Genomic DNA, 24,727 nt, shown 5'->3' with positions numbered 1-24,727 from the left:
GGGTTGCCTCTAAACCCGCAGAAAGCCCAAACAGCTGAGACTCACATTTCCCTATTGGGCTTTACCATCGACAGGAGTCGTGTTCTGCCATGCGAAGAGACGGTGCGAGCTATCCTCGAATACCCAATGCCTGTGAACATTCAGGGCCTTAGGCGCTTTTTGGGAATGGTGAACTACTGTAGACAGTTCATTCCGAATTGCGCCACTCTCCAAGCGCCCTTGGCTGCACTGTTGAAAAAGTCGGCACGATAGAGCTTGGGTCCTGAGGTCCTGAGCAGGAGGGTGCCTTTCAGGCACTGTCCCGAGTTTTAATGGATACAGCCGAACTGAAGCTTCCCGACTTCAACAGGGAGTTCGTTGTCCAAGCTGACACGAGCGACCTGAGCCTTGGGGCTGTGCTGCTTCAGGAGCACGACAGCGTTCTCTGACTAGTCGCCTTTGCAAGCCAATCACTTAACTCCGCCGAGCACAACTACAGCGGGACCGCAAGGGAGTGTCTCGCTATAGTTTTTGCTCTCCGAAAGTTCCACTGCTACGTCGATGGAGAGAGAGAGAGAGAGAGTAAACGTTTATTGTAGGTATAGGTTGTTTGGTTATAGTGGGTGGAGCCCCTCCTCCAGGGCCCCACTGGTTACAGTGGCTCGCAGGGCCTGGTCAAGGGTCGCCAGTTGGCTTCCCAATTCCACTTCCGCGAGTCGCTGCCTCCCACGACCAGTTATGGAGGATGTTGTCTAGCAGCGGCGAGGTGGCAGCCGCCGGACGTAACGCGCACTGGAATGTTATGTGTTCCAATGGCACTCGCCTGGCTTAAGCACTTGCGTGAGCCCTCAGGCCACCTTGCACGCTGGGCGTTGACACTGCAGCGGTACAACTTTTTTGTGCACTACCGAGAAGGGAGTTTGAATGTGGTGGGTGATGCCCTGTCATGCACCCCCGTTTCGGCGTCTGAACCTTTGGTCTGTCACTCCCATGAGCATCCGCACCAACTAGAGACCAGAGCCTCAGTCTCCCATGACTCAAACGCTGTCAATTCGAATGGCTCAAACGGCACGACCCCCGATGACAAAAAATCCCCAGATTGCCAGCCTCGGGAGAGGACGTTTATCTGGCGGACCCCATTAGTTCCTCTGGTATTGTCTTCAGCAGGCAAGAACTACTAAGGTCACAGCAGAGCGATCCATTTTCTCGACAAATCGTTGACGGGCTTTCAGAGCCGAACTCCCAAGAGGAGCGGGGCGGCGAAGCCGTCGGGCGCACACATATAGCTGGTATTGCTGTTGGTACCGAGTGCTACGAAACTGGTACTGTTGCAGGCACGTTGGATATGTATCTGGTTGACACCGATGGAGTTCTCCTGCGCTAACTGAGGAGGCTCCCCAGGAGTCTTTTAAGGTGGTGATACCCCGCAGTCTAAGGAAAGCCAACCTGAGCTATTTCCACGACTCGCGGTTGGCCAGACATGCGAGTGGCCTTAAGACTTTCCAAAACTTGTGCCGCTCCACTATCTGGCCAAGTATGAAGCATGCTGCTCTTCACTGTGCCCGCTCGTGCCACGTGTGCCAATGCGTGAAGCCTCGCGCAGGCAAATCCCCCGGTCTCATGCAGCCAATTGACAGCCAGCTACACTGGCAAGTCGCGTCCTTTGACATTATGGGACCGTTTCCCAGAAGCTGGCAAGGCTATGTTTTTCTCCTGGCTGTCACAGATCACTTCACTAAATAGGTTGAACTTTTTCCCCTTAGGAAGTTAACGGCACGGGCAATCTGGGACAAGTTAAACGAGGTCTTTAACCACTTCGGCTTCCTGGCAGAGCTGATATCGGACAACGCGTCCTACGTCACGGCCAAGGTGTTCTTGGATGCGTGTGCTGCTATTGGCATTAAGCACCGCAAGACAACCACGTATCACCCATAGGCCAACCTGACAGAGTGGATTAACCGAAGCCTCAAGCCCTTGCTCGCGGCCTTTGCCCAGCAATACAGGGATTGGGATGTCTGTCTTAACGAGATAGGCTTCTCCTTGCTGTCCACGGGAAACCATTCGACTAGGTATGCACTTGCTTTCCTCTACTTTTGGAGATTACAAAGAAGGCTCCAAATAAAACAACAGACGAAGGAAGGAGACACGAGACAACCATGTAGGCGCACTAACAACTGAGTGTTTTATTTCTTGACATAGGAATATATAGCTGCTGTCAAGGATCAAAACAACAAGAAGAAACAGCGCCGTCATCTGCATCGCACAAGGAAGCCACGATACAGAATAACTTCTAAGTGTCACTCCCAAGATACGCCAGTTCCTTTGTCGAAAGAGAAACTGAGGCTTCACTGATAGAATCATCACCACGCTTCTTGATCTCAAGCGCTTCCAATATCTCCCTTGTTAGTTGATCATCAGCTCTGTTCAAAACACAGGTTCTATCAAAATCTGGGATGCACTTGTGAACCCTACAATGCACACTTATATGACCGGAGAGCTGGTTTTCCACCTTATATCGATGCTCATGCAATCTGTCATTCAGACATCTGCCCGTTTGGCCTAGATATGATGAAGCGCACAACAAGGGAACTGAATAAACTACTTTCTTTACACATTCGACATGTTTCTGCCCATGTTTTTTTGCGCACACCTGTTTATTTTCCCGATGTCCTGCGTTCACCTTGGCACACATCAAACCAAGACGTTTCGGAGTGGAAAATAGAACCCGAACACCAGCTCGTTTACCTACTTTTTCTACCTACACGTCTCGGACCTCAAAAATTTAATTGCCAGAAGCAGCGACTTGGAAGAGGGGGAGGCGGTCAGTGAACCGCAGGCATACTGCGACACAGCTGGCCCCAAGCCACGCCACCGGTACACCCTGCGGAAACACACCTAGACAGCTTTTCTCCCACCAGCTCGTAGCCGGACTTCATCCCCTACCGGGCAGGTGAACGGAGAAATGCAGCTACAGTGCGAGGGCACACACAGAAGCAGAGACAGACCCTTGTGGTCTAGTATACCCTCTTGTGTGTTGCCCAAGCCTCAGCCGGGCAAACACCCCTCCTTGGCCAATCAGCCGGGCAGGCACTTTTTTGGCGAACCGGCTATGCTGGAGGGCTTTCCTGTTCTTTCCCCAGCATTGTCGAGTCTTCCTGCTATGCCTGGTCCCACTGTGCCACAAGTTTTGCTGACCACGATGCCCCCTGGTCCTGCCACCGTGACTGACTTCTACCTTGGGGGGCCACGAGCTTGTGCCAACCTTGCCTCCTGCTGCCTAGGGCGCCGCTCACTGGGGCTGGTGCGTCTAGTCAAGCGCTAGCCCCTGGCCGAGGGTGGTTACTCCAGCTGCTGCTGCTATAGCCTGGCTGCCAGTCATCCTGGTCTGCTGTTCATGTCAGCATGCAATTCGGGGAGCCCAGTGACTTTCGTGGTGGCCGCTGCGGCAAAATGGCAGCCACGCCTCACGCGTCCTTGGCAGCTCCTGTCCAGCGGACCTCAAGCGTTCCTGGCTGACCCTTGGTGCTGCCCCACATCATCCTTCCTGGGCTGCCAACCCTTCCTCCTGGCAGTGGGCCCTTCCTGGTGCGTGGAACTTTTGTGACCAAGGCTGGCCCCCCTGGATTCTCATAAAGAGAAGCAACATCTTCGCCTCTTTGTACTGTGGCACCTTCTCCAGGACCTGGTTCTGAGAGTGACAGCGACACCCTCTTGGACTTTGCCCTGTTGGCTTATCCCACTTTGGAGAAGTCAACCTTGCAACTTGACCTCAGCCAGCCTTCTTTGCAGGCTGGCCTCGGTCTTTAGGAGGGGGGAACATGGGGATCGAGGTGCCTTGTCCTCCAGCTCGCGCATTGTGCTGAGCTCGATCTCCGGGAACTGCCGCCATAACAGCAACATGGCGGACACGGCTAGTGTGCTGGAGCTAATTTCCCGCGTAAACCGTGCTTCTTTCTCCCCGGCTTGAATCACCGCGCGAGCAAGTGTCACCGGGACGCCTTGGTTTCCTGAGTGGTAGCCCGCGGGCGCCCTCTCCACCTGAGCTCTCTTCCGCTAAGCGCTTCATCGCCGCGGGAGATACTCACAGGCCCGGGAAGAGTTCGCTACACGGGACCTTTGCTCCCACGACTTCTCATTCTCGCGCTTGGGGGACCGCCTACTGGTTAGCCCTAGTGCAGCGGGCGCACATACTCTATCGGTCTTGCAGTGAGCCTTTGCCCGTAAGCGCTGTGACTGTCGCACTGTGCTGTACCTTGGGTGAATAAATCCACGTTTGTTGGTGACCTGACTCTGGAGCCTTCTCTGTGCCGTGTCGGAGAGTCGACGAACCCTGCCATAGCACCTTTGTGCGTTGCAGAATGGAGGAGCATCGTGCCCTTTCCTGACCGTCAGTCGTAGGGTGAGCCTTGTGCAAACGCATCTCCACAAATTATACTTTGCACCTCAAGATAAATCATATACATAGAATTTTGTACTGTTCTTCAGCAATGCCCGTTTCTGTGGAATTCACCCACAAGTCTTTTCACCCTGGCTTTGTGCTCACTGAGGAGTGTCAAGGAACCATTGCCAACAAACAGTGCGGAATAGACGGCTAAAGAAAAAGAAGCAGACAATGTGGGCAATATGCATTACTACTTTGTCCCTTGTTTGTTTCATGCTGTTTCTTTCCAAAGATGAATGTTCAGTTGCAATTGAACCTCTGTATAAGAACATGAAACTAACGAATTATTTGATATAACGAAGCAAGCTTAAAATATTAGACGCCAGTATTAGAATGTAACAAATATACATGGCTGCAACAAATGTTGCATATCATGAAGGCATTTTCTTTTTGAGAATGTGGTTTTGTTAGAGCAAGATTCATCTGTGCCTGCTTATCTAATTTCTCGTTGTGAAAGTGTTGACGTTTCCAGAAACAGCTTATTTCTTGAATTTCGACCTACCAGTCATGGTTATTTTTCTGGGTGCCTCATAGCCTTCTCTTCGGCTTGTGGCCATAGTCCAGTAACCTTGGGATCTCCTTGGGGCTTCTCAGGAATCGGAGAGTTCCCGACATTGGTGGAGTGCCGTGGCGGTCCTGGTGACGGTGGTGGCTGGGAGCGTTCAAAATTTGCGTTGCCTCTTTCATCGGTCCATAGATGAGACCGCGCTGAGCGAAGCACTCTATTGCATGGCCACCTTCCTGCTGCATTTCCAGAGGGCACACAGCCTCTGCCATGCGTGAGTACACTGTGTTGTTTCAAATGCTCTCACTAACAAAGTATGCAGCGCAAGATAGTCCAACGTGACATTTATTTTTCAGTTTGCACTAGATTTCCACTTAGCTGACACTGTTGAACCCCGATGTAATGAACACTGATATAACAAGCTTTTTTTTAGTGTAACGCAGTAAATTTGAAATGTTTTTCGCCGATATCAGTGTGCGATGGAATATATGCTGGTGATTAATATTGGATGCGATGATGCTTTTGTGTAAGGAACAACTTCGCTATAACAAGGTTCAGTGTGTACATACAAGCAATAGTTTTTCAGTCAAACATGCTGAGGAATGGAAGTTTGCACAGAGATGGTGAATCGGGCCAGTTATAACTTATAATGGGAGCAGTGCATGGTAAAATGAAGTTATATTTTTTTCACAGGAGGCACAGACCCGTCTTTTTCTGCATTTGTTTTGCCGTGCACTGCTAGCATAAGCAGAGGTTTGACTCGGCATGCCAACTTGCATAGTGAATGTCCATACATGCCGGGCACTTAATCTAGGCCCAAGTTGCTTGTGGGTGCTGCTTCGTGAATGGGGAGCACGTCTGAGCTGTCCTGTTTGCTCATACCATTGTTGTGCTCCAAAACCAAACGGGAATCCTTCTGCAGGATGGTCGTGAGAAGCGAACCGACTCTGGAGTTGCTCTGCATGCGCCACTATCCTGCAGTCGAAGAGGAGGAACCCCATTTCTTACACCCTCGACTTATCCGTGCCATAGAGTGGGAATGTGCTGGTCGTGACGACAACTTTTGTTGGCATCCCTTTTAATATAGGGCAGCGGCAAACAGCCACCTAGCCTGCTTGATCAAATCAGGTTTTATGTTTATCACCGTCTAGCAGTTTGCCTATCTGATCTCGATTTTTTGCTTTCGTCATTGAAACTTCTGTTTCTACGTTATACCATTACCTAAGCTTTCAACGACTCGTCATAGCTGTGTAGCTATGACAGTGGCTCCCATCAATGCGTATCTGTGTCGCGGTGAAGCAGAACGTCGGGAGGTGCGAGAGCTGGTGCCGGGAAGACGGGCATTGGGAGAGTCGAGTGAGTTGACTGGCCCTACTATGTTTGGCCGGTTGGGGTCATTTGATCTTGTGTTGGCAAGGTCAACACTGGCAGAACTTTCTCCCTGGGACAGTTGACAATTTTTTTTTTTTTTTAATGTCGCTCATTGCATTTGTGGAAAGAGGGCAGCATGTATTGGAAAACAATGGCAGGGTCATGGTGCTCTAGCATAAATGGAGAGATAAACCTTTAAAACATTAAGGACGAACTTTAAAAGTGAAATTGACCAAAACTTAAGCTATATTCACCTTCTTATCAAATACCTGAAAATTGCCTGAAGCATGCTTTCTTTTTTGTATTTTTATTTCGATAAACAGACAGGATGAACACTAATCAGGGCAGTCACTTGCAGCAGCCACTACTGGGGCTTTCATACTTTGTGACCATTCAGAATTTCGATGCTGTGTCGACTTGCTCCAGATGTCACTTTAAATCAGATCCTCAAGTCTAGTGCAGTGTCATCAAAAATATCTTCTGTGCATTTGAGCATGGCTTTAGGAGTGAATTTTCATGTGACATGCAACTTGTTGAATTTCTGCTTGGCCTGCGTGCTTCACTAAACTCCGACAACCTAGTAGATCGTACTTTGCTTGATTTTAGGAAGGCTTTTGATTCTGTTCCCCGTACATTACTACTACTACGAAAAACATAATTACTTAACATTCCCAGCACCCTTTTGACTTGGATAGACTCTTATTTCAAAATGGTGGCTAGCTGGCTTGTTGGCACAAACACATACTTCAGCAAACTGCAAAAACGGAAGAAGATTGGGTGAGTTGGTGGTTTTCCATAGGGTTTAAAAACAGCACCAACAACGCAGGAAACGGAAAGCGGAAGGAAGCGCTGACTTACAGCTGCGTTTATTGGAAAAACACTATTGCTTTTTGAATCCTTACGTCAAGCGTGCGTGCATGCTCAATGTCAATAAATACACTTGTCATTCCCAAAACATTACCTCATGGTCGCAGGTGAGGTTAACACCTTTGTTCACCCGTGTTCAATAAGCCCATTTCTTTTGAAGATAAGGCTATGGAAGGCTGGCTAACACAGCCACCACCTTTTCTCATTATTGTAAGTCAGTGCCATGTGTGTCCCATCCTCTTTTCTGTCTCCCTTGTCATTAGCACTGTACTGGACCCAGAAAACTGAACACAGAAAAGGAGCACACGACACAGGTGCCAACTTGCAACAGATATGTTTATTGCTCAAGCGTGAAATGTATAGGCAGAGAAGCATGGGTGAAAACCGCATGATAAACATGAACAGAATGACTTGAGGTTGCAGGTGGGCGGAGATGCGTCAAATTTGCAGATATGAGATTTCCTTGTGCAAATTTCCGAGACTAAAATCGGGGGATGCATTCACACGACCTGCAATGCAGAACAAGAGTGCTGCTATATTTTTGTTTTAGTATGTTGTTGGCATGCCCTCGGAAGCTACATTGACGTGTCAAACCCACACAACTGGCTTCTCCCCTAAGGAAGGCACAGCTGAAGCTCCTTGTACCTGTCAAAGAAGGGAGCTTTGCCATCATGCCTTCGGTTGTTTACAAGGAAAAACTTGAAGCTGCCATTAGAGCCTATTTTTATAAAGTCGAAGGGAAGCTTCCAAGTAGGGCAAAGGAAGAAAGCAGTGACGATGTGCGAAAAGCGGGACTGGAAAAGCATGTAGCGTCGATCAAAAAGAAAGGTAGAGAGATCCTTGAAGCCTTTTTCTCTACAAAAGCGTAGAAGCCCGACTGCCCGTTCAGAGTGATTGTGTCAGAGCGAGGCGCTTGGCAGAAGCCGCTGGCTAGCTTCCTACAGAAATATATTGGCCTACATGAGGTGAATGACCCTTACCTAGTTCGCATCTCAGCAGCTGTATCGCATCTCAGCAGCTATATCTAAGTGTCTGAGTTCCCTTGGCACAGCTGGGATGCTAGCCTTGTCCATCGATGTAAAGCATCGTTATTGCTCGTTGCCTCACTCACACCTCCTTGAAGTAGTAAACGAAGGCATTGAGGTATACGAGGACGTGCGCATCCAAAATGAGTGCGGAACAAGTGTAGGCGGGTTCCTTGGCTTGCTGGTGATGTAAAGTGCAGTCCACTTATAATAATATGTCGATTATAACGATGAGTCGACTTCAGAGCCTCAACTGATGCATTAGGGCTATGAGAAAAGAACCCATATATAACGATATGTTGTTCACCGCATATCGAATATAACAATCGAACTTCTACCATTCAGGCGGCATTTTCCATGCTGAATCATTCTGAAATTTGCATTGCTATGTTCCCTCTAACCGAGACGGGGCGAAACGTTTGCCTATGCGAGTTTGTATCTGCCGCCATTACTGCGTAGTGTGTCCCGCCAGCGCGCCGACTGCAAAAGCCATGGGGAGCATCGCAAGTTGGCGCAGCGTGCCACAAGATGACGCTAGCTGCTTCGCGTCCGCATCACCGGCGAGTGTCCGGAAAGACAAAAAAAAAATAAATGTGTGAGAAGTAAACTATGCCTGCGCAGCGAGCGCGAAAATGTGCTGCGGGAGCAGTGGTAGGTGCATCGACAAAGCACAAAGCTGTGTCGCTTGAGACGAAGCTGCAAATTTTGCAAGACTCAGAGTATGAGCACGTGCAGTCAATGATATCGATGATTCTGAAAACCGCGAGTGCCACGATCATGAAGGCTAGAGCAGCGACCATGCCGATCAACGAAAACGGTGGCTTTGTGCGCAAGGCCACGGTGTAGTCAGGGCGAAGCCCCGCATGTGTGAAACGAATATGGTGGCAGCCACTGACATTACTGAACTCTGGGAGCACATTGCTACTGGCAACAGATAGCGCTGCCTCGTTCTGCGAAGAATCTCCGATGGGGCGTTCGCTGTTGCGACACAGGCGGTGGCGTGGTGCGACAGAGGCAACGACAGCAGTGGCAGTGACGACGAAATTGACAGTGGGCCATCTTTCACACCGACCCCAACGTTCACGCAAAGTGCACTGTCGTCAATAGAGTCGCTCAGTGATTTTATGCACGCTAAATTATAGCGGCCAGTGTTCGCGTAGCCTCTGGACGCGATGCATACCACGATTGTGAACCTGAAACTCCTGCGAAAGCAAGTGCAGATTGCTGACTATTTCAGCGCACCTAACGCTTGACACGCTGTTTAGAGAAATAAATAAACTTCATTTTTCACAGCCTACTTTTTCCAAAGCAAATTTTTTATTGTGAGTGCCAAATTTGGTTTCGGAGCTACAAAGGTATGTTTGGCAGCTTTTTATTTCATTTATTTATTTTTTTTTATGGCAGTCCAGATATAGCAATGATCGGTTATAACGATCGGATTTTTTGTTGTTCTTGATATCGTTATAAGTTGACTGCACTGTACCTGCCAGATCCATGGTGGTGAAGTTTTCAGGGAAGATGTTCCTCCAAAACGACAGAGCGGGCATCGGCTCATGCCTCGCACCTGTACTGAGTGACCTGTTGCTGTGCTGCTACGACCGTGGCATTGAAAGGAACCTCCCAATGGTCCACGCCAGGAAGGTGTTCAGGTATATCGCTGACTACCTTGTCTTCATTGAGGCAACCGAAGACAAGGTGGTACAAGTCGTCCACAAGAGCTCTGTAGATATGTACTACGGAAGGTCTCACGCTCACAAAGGAGCTACCGGAGGATAACAGCTTGTGTTTTCTGGACTATCTCCTTTTGTTGAAGAAAGAACATGTATGTTGGAGGTGCACACGCCGCTCAGCTAAAAGCCTCTTACCTTTTTCGTTGGCACACTCAAGGTTAGTGAAGAGGGGAATTGCAAAAGCCGCCTTCTGTAATGCACTGTAAAGCTAGTGCATACACGAGATGTAAACAGCCTTCGAAAGCCAGGTACAGTGACTTTTGCGGGTTGGTTTTACGGGCGCCCTCCTGGTACAGCTGGCAGGGGACATGTTAGCAGAAATGCATCAAAGAGAGAAGCCCCGCAAAACAGAGATTAATACTTCAAAAAGGCTGTCATTCCCTATGTGCGCGGGTTGTCTCATAGATTAAAGAAAGCGGCCAGCAGGGCAAGAGTTTCGGTTGTTTTTTCAGCCCCAGGCAAGCTAAATACCTTATGCAGATGGCTCAACCGAGACGAACCCCCAAAAAAGGTTGCAACAAGAAGCATCAGGTGCCCTTCACAAGCTGCATCACTGGAGTTGTTTATGACATACCCTTGAGCTGCGGGTGTTCCTACAGAGGACAAGCGAGATGCTAGCTCAATGATCACCTCCGAGAGCATGCCAACAACATAAAACAAAAACATAGCAGTAGTGTTGCTGTGCATTGCAGGTCATGCAAATGCATACCCCATTTTAGTCAAGTCACCGTTATCCAAAAGCATGCTGAGCAGCGCACGCGTGAAATTATTGAGGCATTTGCCATTATCCAGCGTGATCTTTCATGCATCAGTTCACCATCGAGCTAGTTATTAGACAAGGAAATCTTGTATCTGCAAATTTGACACATATCTGCCCACCTGCAACCTCCAGTTATTCTGCTCATGTTTATCATGCCGTTTAGGTTTTCGCTCATGCTTCTCTGCCTATATATCCCATTCTCGCGATATAAACATATCTGCTGAATGTCGGTGCCCGTGTCGTGTGCTCCTTTTCTGTGTCTCGTTCTCGCACTGTTTGCTGAAGTATGAACTCTTATTTATTTCAAAGGAAACAGCGAGTTGTTCTGGGTAGTGTGACATCATCTCCAGTTACCATTTTTTCTGGTGTTCCCATTGATCTGTCTGGGGCCACTTCTGTTTTTGGTCTGCATTTATCACCCGCCGTGGTTGCTCAGTGGCTATGGTGTTGGGCTGCTGAGCACGAGGTCGCGGGATCGAATCCCGGCCACGGCGGCCGCATTTTGATGGCGGCGAAATGCGAAAACACCCGTGTGCTTAGATTTAGGTGCACGTTAAAGAACCCCAGGTGGTCAAAATTTCCGGAGTCCTCCACTACGGCGTGCCTCATAATCAGAAAGTGGTTTTGGCACGTAAAACCCCAAATATTATTATCTGCATTTATGATCTCACTAACCACATTTCTAGACGGCTCTGTTTGCTCTGATATGATTGTTGTATTTATCGTGATGTCAATTGTGAAACTGGTGCTGCATACAGTAGAACCCCACTGATAAGTGTATTACTGGGCCGCAATGAAAAAAAATGTAAAAGCCAGGAAACGCAAAAGTTGGAAAACAGAAAAATTGAAAAAATAGCATTAGTGATGAACTGCACACAATTTTACTGCAATGGTATCACTTCAAAGAATTGTAGAGCATTGTCTGCTGCGTTTTTTCCCGTTTGATAGAGTACAAAATGTTTCTCTAGAATTTGCAATGCTGTGTGGCTCTCAGGATTGTCGCTTGATCTGACATGCCTCCTCAGTGTGTCTTGTGTCGCTACAGCTGGCATAAAGGTTGTCTCTGGCAGCTGCTCCCCCTCCTCCTTAACTTCCTCGTCACTGTTGCATGCATCAGCACACTCAGCCACGATTTGATCGATGGTTGATGCCTCAAAAGTGACAACGGTGGTTAAACATCTTGAAGCATCTTGAAAAAAGGACTGCTTCGTCAGCATTGAAAATGTCCTTGCATTCGTAATCCTTGGTTATAGACACCACAGTCTCTTTCTACTTGTTGAAGTTTCCAGCCTCTCTTTTCACCGTTCGGTAGCATATCCTGTGTTCCTTATTGAAGCGGTCAGTCTACCAATTCGACTCCCCGAAATCATTGATTCCAAGCTTGTCGGAAATCTCCAGTGATTTTTCTTGCAAGATGGTACTGTTCCATTGAAGTTCAATCCCGCAGCTCTGGCTTGCTTAAACCATTCTAAAGCTGCCTCACCAAGCTGCACGTGCATTGAGCTCCGGGGTTGCTTGCATCTGGTTCGAGCTTTTTCTGCAATTTTGCTCCTTATTGTGACAATGGAATTCAGGGTAGAAGGCAAGTCCTAATTTCTTTGATGCGAAAACCCTCTTCCACCTTGGTTTTTTCATTCACTGTGTGCAGAATGTTGGACTTCTCTTGCAACGAAACTGATTTTCACTTTCTTGACGTCATGGTTGCAGACCAACTGACACTTCCGTGGTAGACAAACTACAGTTTCTGCATGAATATGGGGCCTGTCCACTGAAGGAGTGGACTGGGAATGGAGTGAGAAAGCAGCTTGGAATACACACAGTCGGCCACGTTGAGACGTAGAAACGCTTGGAACGGTGCCAGGCAAGAAATCAGGCGCATCAGAAGCGCTCACTCAAGTTCACTCCTTGCTTCTTGCACGGCATGTGCACAGCAGGAAAGAAAGGCCAAGGTATTTCAGAGCAGTAGGACGAAGTGCATACAGGAAGCTTGCACAAGTCAGCAGCACAAAGGAGCAATGGCAGCAAAGGTATGCACAGGAAGCATGGATAAGTGTAACTACAGACAACAGAAACGATGATGATGGTGATAGTACAGCCTGCCCAGATGCCTCTGGCTGCCTTTTCCCTATCGCAGTGCACTTGTAGCAGCTATGAAAATGCAGCACCCAGAAATCTAATAGCAGTGTTCTGCTGTATCTGCAAAAAGGTCTTGTTGCTATACTCGCATAGTGTAATGCGTGGCACATGATCTTGAATATTTCGAAATGTGACTTGATTGGTTTCACAAAGAAAGAAACACCCTTTTACTGCTGATTAGCTGATTATGATGATCTGGTGGAAGGTGTACCACTGAGTGAGTGCTGTACCAGAATGCACATATCTAGGTGTAACATGTTTTCTAGTGTTTCTAGTATTTCGGATTGTGACTTGCTTAGTTTCACAAAGACAAAAAATTCCCTTTTACCACTCATTATATGGTGAAAGGTGTACTACTTAGTGTTGTATTGGAATACAAATATCTAAGTGTAATGTGTTTTCTTGTGTTTAGTGTAGAAACTTCAAAAACAGTGGGCAGCAGAAGAGACACAGTAATGCTGCAGTTGTTTTTGTAATTTCTGTGCTATACACCAGAAAACATGTCGTACCAACAAGGCTGAAACTGAAGGTTTGCATAGTTGTTATCCAGGTGTAATTCTGACAAAATAATATTGCCCATAACACTTATGTGCAATATGTGACATTGAAGGTCAACCAAGTGCTAAATTTCTTACAATAGAACTTTCAACATGCGCCCATCAAATTGAAGAAAACACTCTATGTGTGTATTGTGCACCCAGTCCTCAAGTAAGCATGTGCTGCTTGTGATCTGGCAATAAAAAAGCAAATAGAATGAAAGGACGAGAGAGAGGGAGAGTCTACAAATGTTTTTTTTTTTTTGCCAAGTCCGACCATCGACCATTATAAAACTGACCAACTACAAAAATGGTCAATAAAGCCCCCTTCCCCCCCCCCCCCCTAAAAGAAAAAAGAAAGCTATTTGCTTTAAAATATGCCTATCTGATGCTTATCTGAAACCTCTACACATTTAAAACAGTTCCCAGAGATCGTGAAAAGACCGACTTGCTTCTCCAAGGCCATTTCAAATGCACAGAAGCTTACTTATTTTTTGCACCTGAATGGTGCACATCATTTCTGCTGTGAAGTGGTCATTGACGTACTGGAGGGGGGCATGTCCACCTAGTGGACATGCCCATTTCGTCTGTTGCTAAAGTGCTAGTTGGCTGGGCTGGGATATGTGTCAGGAGACAAGCACGTTCACCCAATCTGCACTTCATCAGCAGACGAAATGGACATGCCCACTATGTGGACACTTACAGAAAAGCCCCCCTGATCGCAACGCCCACCCGAATAGGTCGCATCGGCCGGATGCAAGACCACGGTGCGCCTTTTGCATGTTGAAGTCTACTTGTGCTGTAGTGTAAAACTGGTGTAAAAGTTCGTCCAAGTGGGGGTTGGGATCGGATTCGTTTTGGCCACTCATGGCACCCTGAAATGCCGTTCGCGGAAAGTGCTTGTCTACTAGAAGATGAACTCTGCTGCACAGACATCTTTATTAGCAGGGGTGGAAGTACTGCACTGTTTGCACCATTTTGATACTCAAGCAAATTGCTGTGCGAAATTGTGCCACGCTCGACCAAAACGGCTTTGCCAGCTTTGGCCATGGCAGGCGTCAGCGAAAGATCTTCGCCCGTGCGGTGCAGGGCGTTGTGTTGTTGGTCTCAGAGTGCCTGTAAAAATAATTTCTGTATTCTGGCTGCCAGTGGCTAATGAGTGTGAACAGCCGCACCCAATGAAGCCTCATGAATAAAATTTTTGGCACTATAATAAAACTGGAGGTAGTGGCATTCTTTTATCCTGCGCCCAAGCCAGTGAGTGAGGGCAAGCGAGTAGGTCTGGGGCTCATCTGCACCTCACTTTTGTAGGAGTGAATGGAGCCGCTTGGAAGTGCACGCTCCGTTTTTACGAAAATGCGCACGAGCATGCACTTTTGGCCATGCCTTTTGTTCTTTTGGTTCATTTTGACCCGTACCGGCGCCTTGCCATTTGCTCTTGATTGCGGTGCGCTGCTCCATGATCGCAGCTATCGCGGTGATAACGAATCTCTATATTGTGTCAGTTGGATGGCCACGAAGCACTATCACTGCGATAAAAAAGTTTGAACTGAGAGAAGGCTTCAGAAGGCGCTTGCAATGTGGGGACATGGGAGAGGCCAAGAGAAGAGGAATGTTGATCCCTTCACCTTATTGAGAGGGCTTACACCCAATCACTTATTGTGGACTCCAGATATCCAGCACTTTTAGGGAGCCTAGTGAGTGGCAAAGCAAAGTCAGTCACGTGCACAATCTAGGTTTGAGCTAGTTGTGCTGTCACATTACGTAGAAATGTATCTGACTAAGCCACTGGTTTGTTTACCAGCCTTAGCATTACAAATTGTGTTGCTAAACACATCCAGTCAGTTCGCCAGCACTTGACGCAAGAATACTGTGAAAAATCTCTTTAGGTGGCTCTTAAACACTAAGTTAATGCTGCAGAATGCAAGGCTTTGTGTATGTTTCCCCACCTAATTATAATACTGCTTTAACTTAAAATTTGCATGCCCCAGACTGCTCCAGTAATGAGATGTGTGCTACAGACTGCTCCAAAATAGGAATTTGTCTGCTCCAATCTGCTCCAGAATGAAATTTCATCTGCTCCATAAATTGCTACAAAATTACTTTTGGCATTCCTACCCCTGCGTTTGGCATTGTGCTTGGCATCCCACACTGGGAAAAGATTGAGTGTGATCCACGTTTCGTTGTGAGAAGACATGAAACCAGGAGGCCCTTTGCACTCTTGAATCAGTGTGGCCGTCGGTTCTTGCCGATAATGCACATCTGCAGCTTGCACAAGTCATCTACATGTATGCGCAGCAAGAAAAACTGAGAAACGCACCCTGCTGATGTTTTCCTCATTGCATGTACTTCCCTCCAGATTCAACATCTTTTTTGTTTGACAGCATCTTCCAAAAGAACAGATGCTGTCAGAACATCTGCCAAAAAAAATTTACGACCCCCTTTAGGAGAAGCGCACTTAGGAGAATGTAGTGTTTGATATATCGACTGCGTGACAGGGAGTGGGAGTTCGATACACGCATAGCATGCATGGGATTTTCAAGAGGATGCTACAACTGTTCGGCACAGACAATAATTCAATATATCTTGGATCAACGGGACAGTAAAATGTTGTCGACGCTGAAGGGGGAGTAGATATTACAGTGAACACTCGTTAAGACAAACTCGGTTAAGCCGAATTCATGCATATAATGAACAGCATGGGAATGTTTGTTTGGTTTTCCATAGACTCAGTGCGAAAACATCCACTTAAGACGAACCATCTCGGACATGCTTTTCGGTTAAGACAAACATCTGGAGTGACTGCCACCACTACCGATCCTGCAGGTCAGGGTGCCTCAATGCACCATGCCCGGGGGCGTGTTCATCGAGGCACGCTACTGAGGCCTGCGGCACACATTGCCCATGGACAGAGGGGAAAACAAGAGGAAGAAACCAAACGAGACAGTGACATTTCACTTCGTGAACGCGGGTGACATGCAAGCGTATGGGTGCTATAGCGCGCACAAAGCTATCAGCCCTTGGTGCACCTGGGCTGTCAGCATCACGATCGTATTTAAGACAGAGCTCGCGCGGCCGCACTGTACGCAGCATCCGCTCGAGCAGAATGCCTTTTTCATTCGTTTACTAACTAAATTGACATGCATGGTGTCAGCGTGCACAGGCAAACATGAACACACTCAATTACTGCAGACACTCGCTGTCAAAATGCTGGCGTGAGGAATCGCGGCAGCAGCAGCGAGCAAAGTGGCCTTTGGGCCGTCTATTGCTTCAATGCAAACTGAGCGGCGAGAACACAGTGCAAGCAAAGCTATGAGCCATTGGCCCACCTAGACTGTACCCCCAAAGCAGATCGCATTCAAGATAACGCCTGCTCAACCGAAGTTGCGGGATTCTCACCCGTGCTCTTGGGACAAAGGAGCGACAACACAGTAGTGCAAGCAATCACAAGGGCATTTATTGCACCTTTCATCGATCAGTGCCTGCTGGCTGAGTTGCTATCCACAAAACATGCCGATGGGCGTGTGACAAATCTAAGAAATCCGACTCACCGCGACCGGATAACGAGTGAATAGGTTCGCCCCATCTGGATCCCAACGCCTGGTCGTTTGCACATACGGTCACGTGAACGGTGGTGCGTTCGAACGAGGCCTCATGAGACGGTCTCGCAGAAGCATGGATCGGCGCACGCGCGGCACGTCCACGCTGCTTGCTGACCGTGAGCGAAAGAAGAAGCGCCTTCTCCTTTCCGCGCCCAAGTTACTCCGCCGTGAGGCGGCGTTAGCAGCGCAACACTCGCGCCATCTCTCGTACTGCACTTCGGTTATAACCGACCGCCGCGGGCCCCAGGCCACGCAGCGAAGCCGCATTACAGGAGACGGGAGCTGTGTGGGAAAACAACATATCAGGGGACGCATGAGAGTCTCGCATCCCCACGAAGTACAACATCCCCCTCCCTCGCCTCCCCGGTGCCATGCGCGCAACAGAAGATGGCGTGCTTCCCCTCTTTCCTTCTTCCCCTCTTTCTTTCCTTCTGCACACGAGCACCGTTGCACGCTTTCACTTGCACACAGTGTATGACGCGTGAGGACGATGTTATCAGGAGACGAACCCAGTATGTCCGTATCGCAAATGAAACCTGTAGCAGTCGCCAGCGCACCTCTGCCTGCCTTCCTCTTTCGCGATGCTTTGCCTCATTTCTGCATCCCTACTTCGCTCAACATCACCTAGGCTTTCCTCTAGGTTGTGTTGCTTTGCTATCTCGGAGAGTGCATTTACGCCATCTCGGAGCCTGCACCAATGACCTGTGAGGCGGCAGATGCCTGCTTGAAATCTCCAGAGAACTTTTCCTAGCAGCACGAAGGCACAGAAGGATCTTTAAGGTCATTAGGTGAGATGACATCATTTGTGGCTACTCGCCCATTTGCACAGAAGCGCCAAACATCCATCATAGACTGGATAAAACCAAGCAAAAGTACCGCTTGAAGACAGATTTCTATTAACTTCAGCTAAATAAATGCTTTTTATGTCATTTTTCCCCTGTTGTAAATTACTTTATTTACTGTTTGAAGGAAGATATTTGGACGCACCTGGTCATGCTGCCAGTTATTCTTCTTATAAGACGAACTTCTGATAAAACAAACAAAGTTTTATGGTCCCTTTGAGTTCGTTTTAAAGGGAGTCTACATCGTTTGGCCGATTTGCAGCCTCCGAGATTGCACCGGTTTACTCTTGGAGGCCATGCCTATCTGCCTGAGCCTGCAATGAGGAAAATACAGTCGAATCCACTTATAACAGTACCGATTTTAACACTATATTGGTTATAACAAGAAAAGCTACTGCACCGTCAACATTTGTGTTTTCTATTGGGAAATAACCCACCTACTACAATACCCCCATGCTGCATTATCATTTGTAACGATCAAATCTGGCTGCTGTGTGTTTGTGCTGAAAGGTAATGGAATGCAAAATCCGTGAAAAGAAAAAAAAAAAGTGAAATGCGAGCCGCTGCACAATCGCCCACCACCCCAACTGCCACCACATGCTTCTTTGCAACGCCAGCCTCATGTATATCACTCTCATCGCCCTTCTCCCCCCCCTCCGAACACAAATGGGCTGCATGCAAAACTCTGCACCGCGCCACCCTCCAAAACCTGAATGGACCGCCCCAACTGCGCTGGCAATCCTGCTCAAAGATTGCTCGCTGGGCATGGCTGGGCCCTCATTCTGCACAGTTATGCTAACGGAGTAAGTTGCTCGTACGCGTGTTTGTCGGTTGTGTTGAAGTCGTTTCTGGCCACGTGTTTTCTCCGCCTCATTTGACTCGCCGCCGAAACGAAAGATGGTTGATCAGCCCGCTGATCATCGGCAATGCATGACGTTGCCAGTGAAAGGAAAACACACTGCTATAGATTTGGAAATGGAATGCCTCTAACCGTTGCAAACGTGCTTGCATCGGATAGCGACAGTGACGGCGATGACAGCAGCGCTGGCGCAGTAGGGCAAGCTGCCTCAACATTATTCCCACGTGAGGCCCTGTAGATGAGTCAGGCCCTCAGTGGCTTGTTTTCGCGAGGGACCTTCCACTGCACTATGTGGAGCACCTCAATGTCTTTGAGAAGGATGTCGGCAAGCTTTGCGTAAAGCAAGCAAGGCTGACGGACATGGGGTTTTCTCGTGCAACCTAGTGGGAAGTATGTGGCAAGATGCTTGCGGCAATCTCATCCCAGCCTTTCTTCTGAATTTATCAAGCTGAGATGCTGCCACGGCAACATTTCTGCATTCTTTAAAAGGCACCTTTTGGGGCCACCAATGCAATGCCTTGGTGGAGCTCGTATGTCACTTGCTGCCCGTGACCCCTCTTTGCAGACATTATAGCAGTGCCATTCTTGAACACCAACAGTCACAGCTTGTTAACAATGCGCGATCGGAGCGCGCAGTAAGGAGAGTTAAACAGTTAAATGGGTCCACACAATCAGAAGCCGGAGGGAGGAAGGTGGTGGGGAGGAGAACTGGCCTCCCCATCATTTAGTTTTGTCGGAACAGCTACACCATCCCCCATTTCGATTTTTTTTCCCATGCAACTCGATTATAACAATGGAATTTTTGTGGCACTTGAATATTGTTTTAAGTTGGTTTGACTGTACATGCAATGTAATGCGCAGCTGCACACATTGGTGACAATGACTAGTGTTATGCAACAGCATATTCACCGTGCAAGAGTTTTGAAATAGGATGTATAGGTGGGCTCGTTGGTATTGCACTCTCATAAAAAACCTAGAGCGCAGTTATGAGTTGAGCGCTTGTGTTGTGTGTTGCCTTCTTCGTCTCTTGTCTTTCCTGTGCTCTAGGATATGTATAAGAAATTTTCAAACTTTTGCACTCAATGCTACACACCGTGTAAAGCAATGTATTCGGTGTGCAGGGGCTGGTACTTTTTGGTTTCAGATACAAATCTAGTTTGTTATGTTCATTGTCAGGACAATTTTACTTCAATAAATCTTGGTTTCAAATGCATGGATCTCTATGGGGATATTAAGGGGAATTTCACTTACTTTGTTATATCTGTTATATTGTTATAACGAGGTTTTACTGGGAAGAAAGAACTCGGATGGCCTTTGCTTTCACAAAGAAAGTATCAGTGGTTCTCACTGTTTTACAATATTTTTAATAACAGAACTGTAATAAATAAACAAGAATACCTCAAAGATCCTACTTCCATGTCAAAACGAATAGATCATGTCCCAAAGGTATGCCACTATAAATGCCGTATTAATATTCTCAAGCATACCTTTTTTTTTTACCTGTGCCATACAAGAGTAGAATTCATACCATAGCGTATTGTCACTGCACCATTCTCTCTCTCTCTCTCTCTCTTTTTTTTACACTGCTGCACGAATGTGTGTTTCTGTATGAAAACTGATCACCTGTGTTTTGTCAATCAATATTGTCCGTATGCATCACTTAATTTCACTTACTTTTGTACCTGAATCGTATTGTTTGCCCCCTACAATGATGCCCAGTTTGGCCATTGTAGGTTCTTGTATAAATAAATAAATAAATAAATCCCAACCTCTCTTTCTGTCTTTCTCTCTGTCTCAGCTTCACCTGGCTAATTCTGGAGAATGCACCTTCGTGCAAAAAGGTTGCTGCTGCGCTGTAAAATTTGTTGAACTTGTACCAACGTGACACTTTCGACAAGTAATATTCTTTTTCGTGCCTAAGAATTACAAAATTGCCTAAAACTCGAATACCTAATTTTCAACTCTGGAACTCATTGATAAATAATGATATCATGGTTCTGTTAGCTTAACCTAGTGAGAATCTAAAGTGGACAAAATTGGTTTACTATGCATCACTCTGAAATAGACCAGTAATTTTTGCGTAGGCCTTTGCAGCATCCTTGTTAACAATGCAACAATTTTACGTGAGCTAAATTCATACATCAAATCTGTCCCTTTAGATGCCTTAACAGTTGCAGTATGTAAAATTGTGATATCTGTTTTTGGGGCAGAGTTACAAATTCGTAAACTTTGTGCGTAAATCTCTTGTTAAACTCATTGATTTTCAGCAGTATTTGTAGAAAATTTCCAGGCCCCAGGTAAATATTTACTAGAATTTTACTTGCTCTTACAGATGCAATAAATTGAACTCAATCCAGCAGTTGAATTTTAAATGTATTTGAATAGCATGCCTATCAATCCTCCCAAATTACTCATGTTTATGTATTTCAACTTGTCTTACAACGTCACGCTTCACAAAAAATAAATTATGTTTACGAAAAAGATCCACTCTTCAATCTCTGAACTTTTCGTTGGATAGGACACCAAAGGTGCACTTGGTTCGAGCAAGTTCCTGAAGCAGGCTAAATTGGCAACAGCAAATTTGCTGGTAAAGTCACTGTGATTAAAAAACAATATGTTGCTTGTCAGTCTCTGCTATCCTAAGTTTGCTGCTGCTTCTGCGCTTCGTCTATAGATAAAAGATTGTTAATTAAGTGCTTATGCATCCCTCAAAAACGTACTCATAGCAAGCTTAAAGAAAAAAAAAAACTCTGTGTGCCTAACCACCCTCACCCCCTTTCTCCTAGCTTTTTTACGAGCGTATTATGATAGAAAAGTTCATGCTTACAAGTGGCGCTTTCGACAGGGCAAACAGCCAGACCATGGTAATGTGCACCGTGCGTGGCAATGAACATTACGGTGTTTTCCACACTTGTGCATGTGTATGTAGTTCTAATCGTGCATTCAAGCTAAAATTCCTCGCTCCAGCTTGCTTACATTATCAAGAGATGACGTGGTTCTGACTAGCGACACTCCGAGCTGCAAATTGCATGTGAAGGTACGGTTCACTGTAGTCAAAGTGTAGTTTCACTTTTGAAAAATCAACTTGGCTTTGCTGAAAAAAAAAAAGGAAATTTGCTTGAATTGCATACGACCAAAGCATTTAGACAGGAGAACACGAAAGCATGTAGCTATTATTGCAGAAATAATACAGCAGTTCAGGAGGCATGAACTACATGAATATCGGCTCGATAAACAAAATATTTATTTCTTATGGCTAAGGCCACACTGGTTGCCTGCTTCCCACCAAGGCTGCAGCACAATCACTATTGCACTCACCTATTATTGTTTCCAGCATAGGAACGGACAAACACAATAGTGGCTACAGATTACAAAATTCTGTTAAAAAAATCTTCTACAATATCCTCCCTGTTGCCATCGGAGTATTGTGCACTGAATGGTAAACTTACCCTTGCACTAAAAAAAAAAGGGTACCATAAAAATTGTTCATCAAGCCCTTTGTTCCGGGGAAGTGCAGCTAATGCATTGGGGACACTAATGAATGAGACAGTAGCACTAGTGCACCATCAAAACTGAAACCAAAGCAAAGCAAACCAAAGGGATACCTGATGCAGTGTAATGGATCACTATGTCCTGTTAGTACATTCTTTTTTTTTTCTGTCCTGGTCTCGTCATGCAATTTAGTTCAGGAACACACGCCATTATAGGTCTGTTTGATTCTCGTGTACTGCCTGAACCAGTTCGGGAGGTGCTGCATCCTGCCATTTGTTTCAGCAGTGCAGCAGGGGTTCCCTCTGAACCATTTCATTTGTTTCAAAAGGTGTGGGAAAGGTGCAAGGCTGGTTCGCGTTTTTGCTGCGCCCTCTCTACTGTTAGTGCAAACTTGGTGCAGACGTGCAGGTACGAAGCAGGGGTGCAGCAGATACAGCACATGGGTGCAAGCGTTGTTGAAACCCTGCTTACACACGTCTGATGTGTCCATGCAAGCGCTGGTTGTATGTACACCTCAAAAGCAGATCATACCTAAGGTTCAGGACCTCTGAAACTTATGCACTGGGTGCGCATTAGTCGGACAAAACATAATGCCTGCATGGCAGAAATTGAGTTATACAATTCCTGAACTTTTCATGCACCGTCGTGAGCTGGTTCGCAGTGATCACGGGGGTGAGTTGAACAGACATTGATTGCCACTTGGAGTATACCTTTCATGGGTTTTCTCGTTTTGTTTTGCTTCTTTTTACCCACTCATAAATGTGATCTCTCTTGTTGTGTTGCATTGTTGTTCATTGAGCTGTGGCACATGAAAGTTTCTTTTTGGAACACGTCCAAGGAGGCTGCCGCCCTACGCAGATGTTGTGTCACCTAGTCGCACCTCTCTCTTAGGCGGCAGAGGTCGCGTTACCAAGTTGGCTGCAAGCGACGGTTGAAAATGGTTGCCTTGACTGAACAGCAACTGTTTTTGGTCAGTCGCACCCTGCTTAATTTCTAGCTCTGCAACTGGAGTTGCACACATGCTGGACCAATCACTGGCGTAGGAGCAAGACATCGTATATGCTGCCACTTATTTTACGTGGCAATGTTGGTGTGAGCAAATGGTGACAGCACCAATCGTTAGACTTTTCAGTGTGTTGTTGATGGGCAAATTGGGCTTGCCAGTGTGAACATCAGTCACCTTGAATCGCTTCTTGGCCACCAGTTGCAGTTAGCCACACAACAGTGGCACTTTGGGCGAGTTCATCTTTCATGACGTTTTCTTGAATTAGCACAACTCAGAATTAGTGAAGGAACCAAGACACTAAGCGCACATAAGGAAAAACGGGAAACAGGAGGGGCGCTAAACACAGTTACAGCAATGAGTGAAACAGCAGCACAGGGGTCACGATGTGCAAAAAGAAGGAAAAAGGACCAGTTGAACTAGAAATAAAGTTCACAGGGTTGGCTTTTTGGACGAGTTGGTATAGGCACCGGGCAGCGACCGTAAGGCACCAGCAGTTCACTGGCAAACGGCACTGCCAGCAGCAGCGGTAAGAGCAATGGCACATGATGCAGACGACAGAGAAAAAGTGCACGTGGTGCTTCCAGGGACCTTGCACTGTGTTTTCCAGGCCTGATGAACTGGATAACACATTTTTGTGCATCTGCTCTTGAGAGAAGTTGTTGCTCGTATGAAGTAGGTCACATTCGTGGCATCTGGTAGTATATAAAGGGGAAAACAATCAAATTGCAATGCAAGTGCACTGCACACACAAAAAAATAAGTTCACCATAGCAACTTAAGACGTGGAACTCCAGCAGTTAACAATTCTTTTACAGCGAAGATATTAGGACCTACTTTTCCCATTATCATGTCCACGTGTAGAAAAAAATCAATGCAATGTGCAATGCCGGGCCAACCTGCGACGGAGTTGATGCAGACATTAAGCACTCCCCATATGTGGGCCAATCCCAAAAACAGTACACTGCCAGGCCGGCCTGCAGCGGAGGTGCAGTTCACCATTAAGGGGCCCACATACACAGCTTCACTGACCATTCTTCTTCACAAAGTTGAAGGGCACTGAGTTTTTTAAATATTTTTTGCTGGGTACATTAGTATTGTCATGTATCTAATGCATGTAGGTTGGCGAAGCAGCATGTGGGGCTAAAATGTGGCACAGGTCAGCCAGATGCATGAAGCAAGCACCCAGAGACACAAAGAGACACCTTTATACTAACACCGCAACACATGTGACTAACACGGAAGATGCTTATCAATAAACGTAAGCACTGGTTCTATGCAGCAACAGGCACACTGAAGCATTCACAGTTCCGGCTTAGGACCTTAGTTTTCGTGGTGATGGCTTGACGGGCCTGGCTTCCAGCAGCGGCGAACGCCGTAGGGTTGTCGACTTTCAATGCACCAATAGCCAGGACCTGGCCCGGGCTCGGGAACACAGCTCCAGCGTGTAGTCTGATTCAACCTGGACGGCAGAGGCCAGGCTCAAGTTCCGGGAGCACGGCACCAGCATGCAGCCCAGGTTTGGAGCGTTAGCTCTGGAATGTGGCTTGAGCTTGGCAGCACAGCAGTGGTGGTGAGAG

General features: G+C 47.0%; 1 protein-coding gene across 1 annotated transcript in view; it reads left to right on the top strand.

Annotated features, from left to right (window-relative positions):
* LOC142584837 (F-box DNA helicase 1-like) overlaps positions 1-24,727 on the top strand; it is a 166,885-nt gene that overhangs the window by 39,731 nt on the left and 102,427 nt on the right. The window contains exon 5 of the mRNA XM_075695132.1: positions 5,015-5,199. Coding sequence (XP_075551247.1) covers positions 5,015-5,199 — 185 coding nt within the window. The remainder of the gene's footprint in view (positions 1-5,014; positions 5,200-24,727) is intronic.

Source organism: Dermacentor variabilis, chromosome 6, assembly GCF_050947875.1.
Source record: "Dermacentor variabilis isolate Ectoservices chromosome 6, ASM5094787v1, whole genome shotgun sequence".
NCBI lineage: Eukaryota > Metazoa > Arthropoda > Arachnida > Ixodida > Ixodidae > Dermacentor > Dermacentor variabilis.
This window is presented reverse-complemented; position numbering and strand designations above follow the sequence as displayed.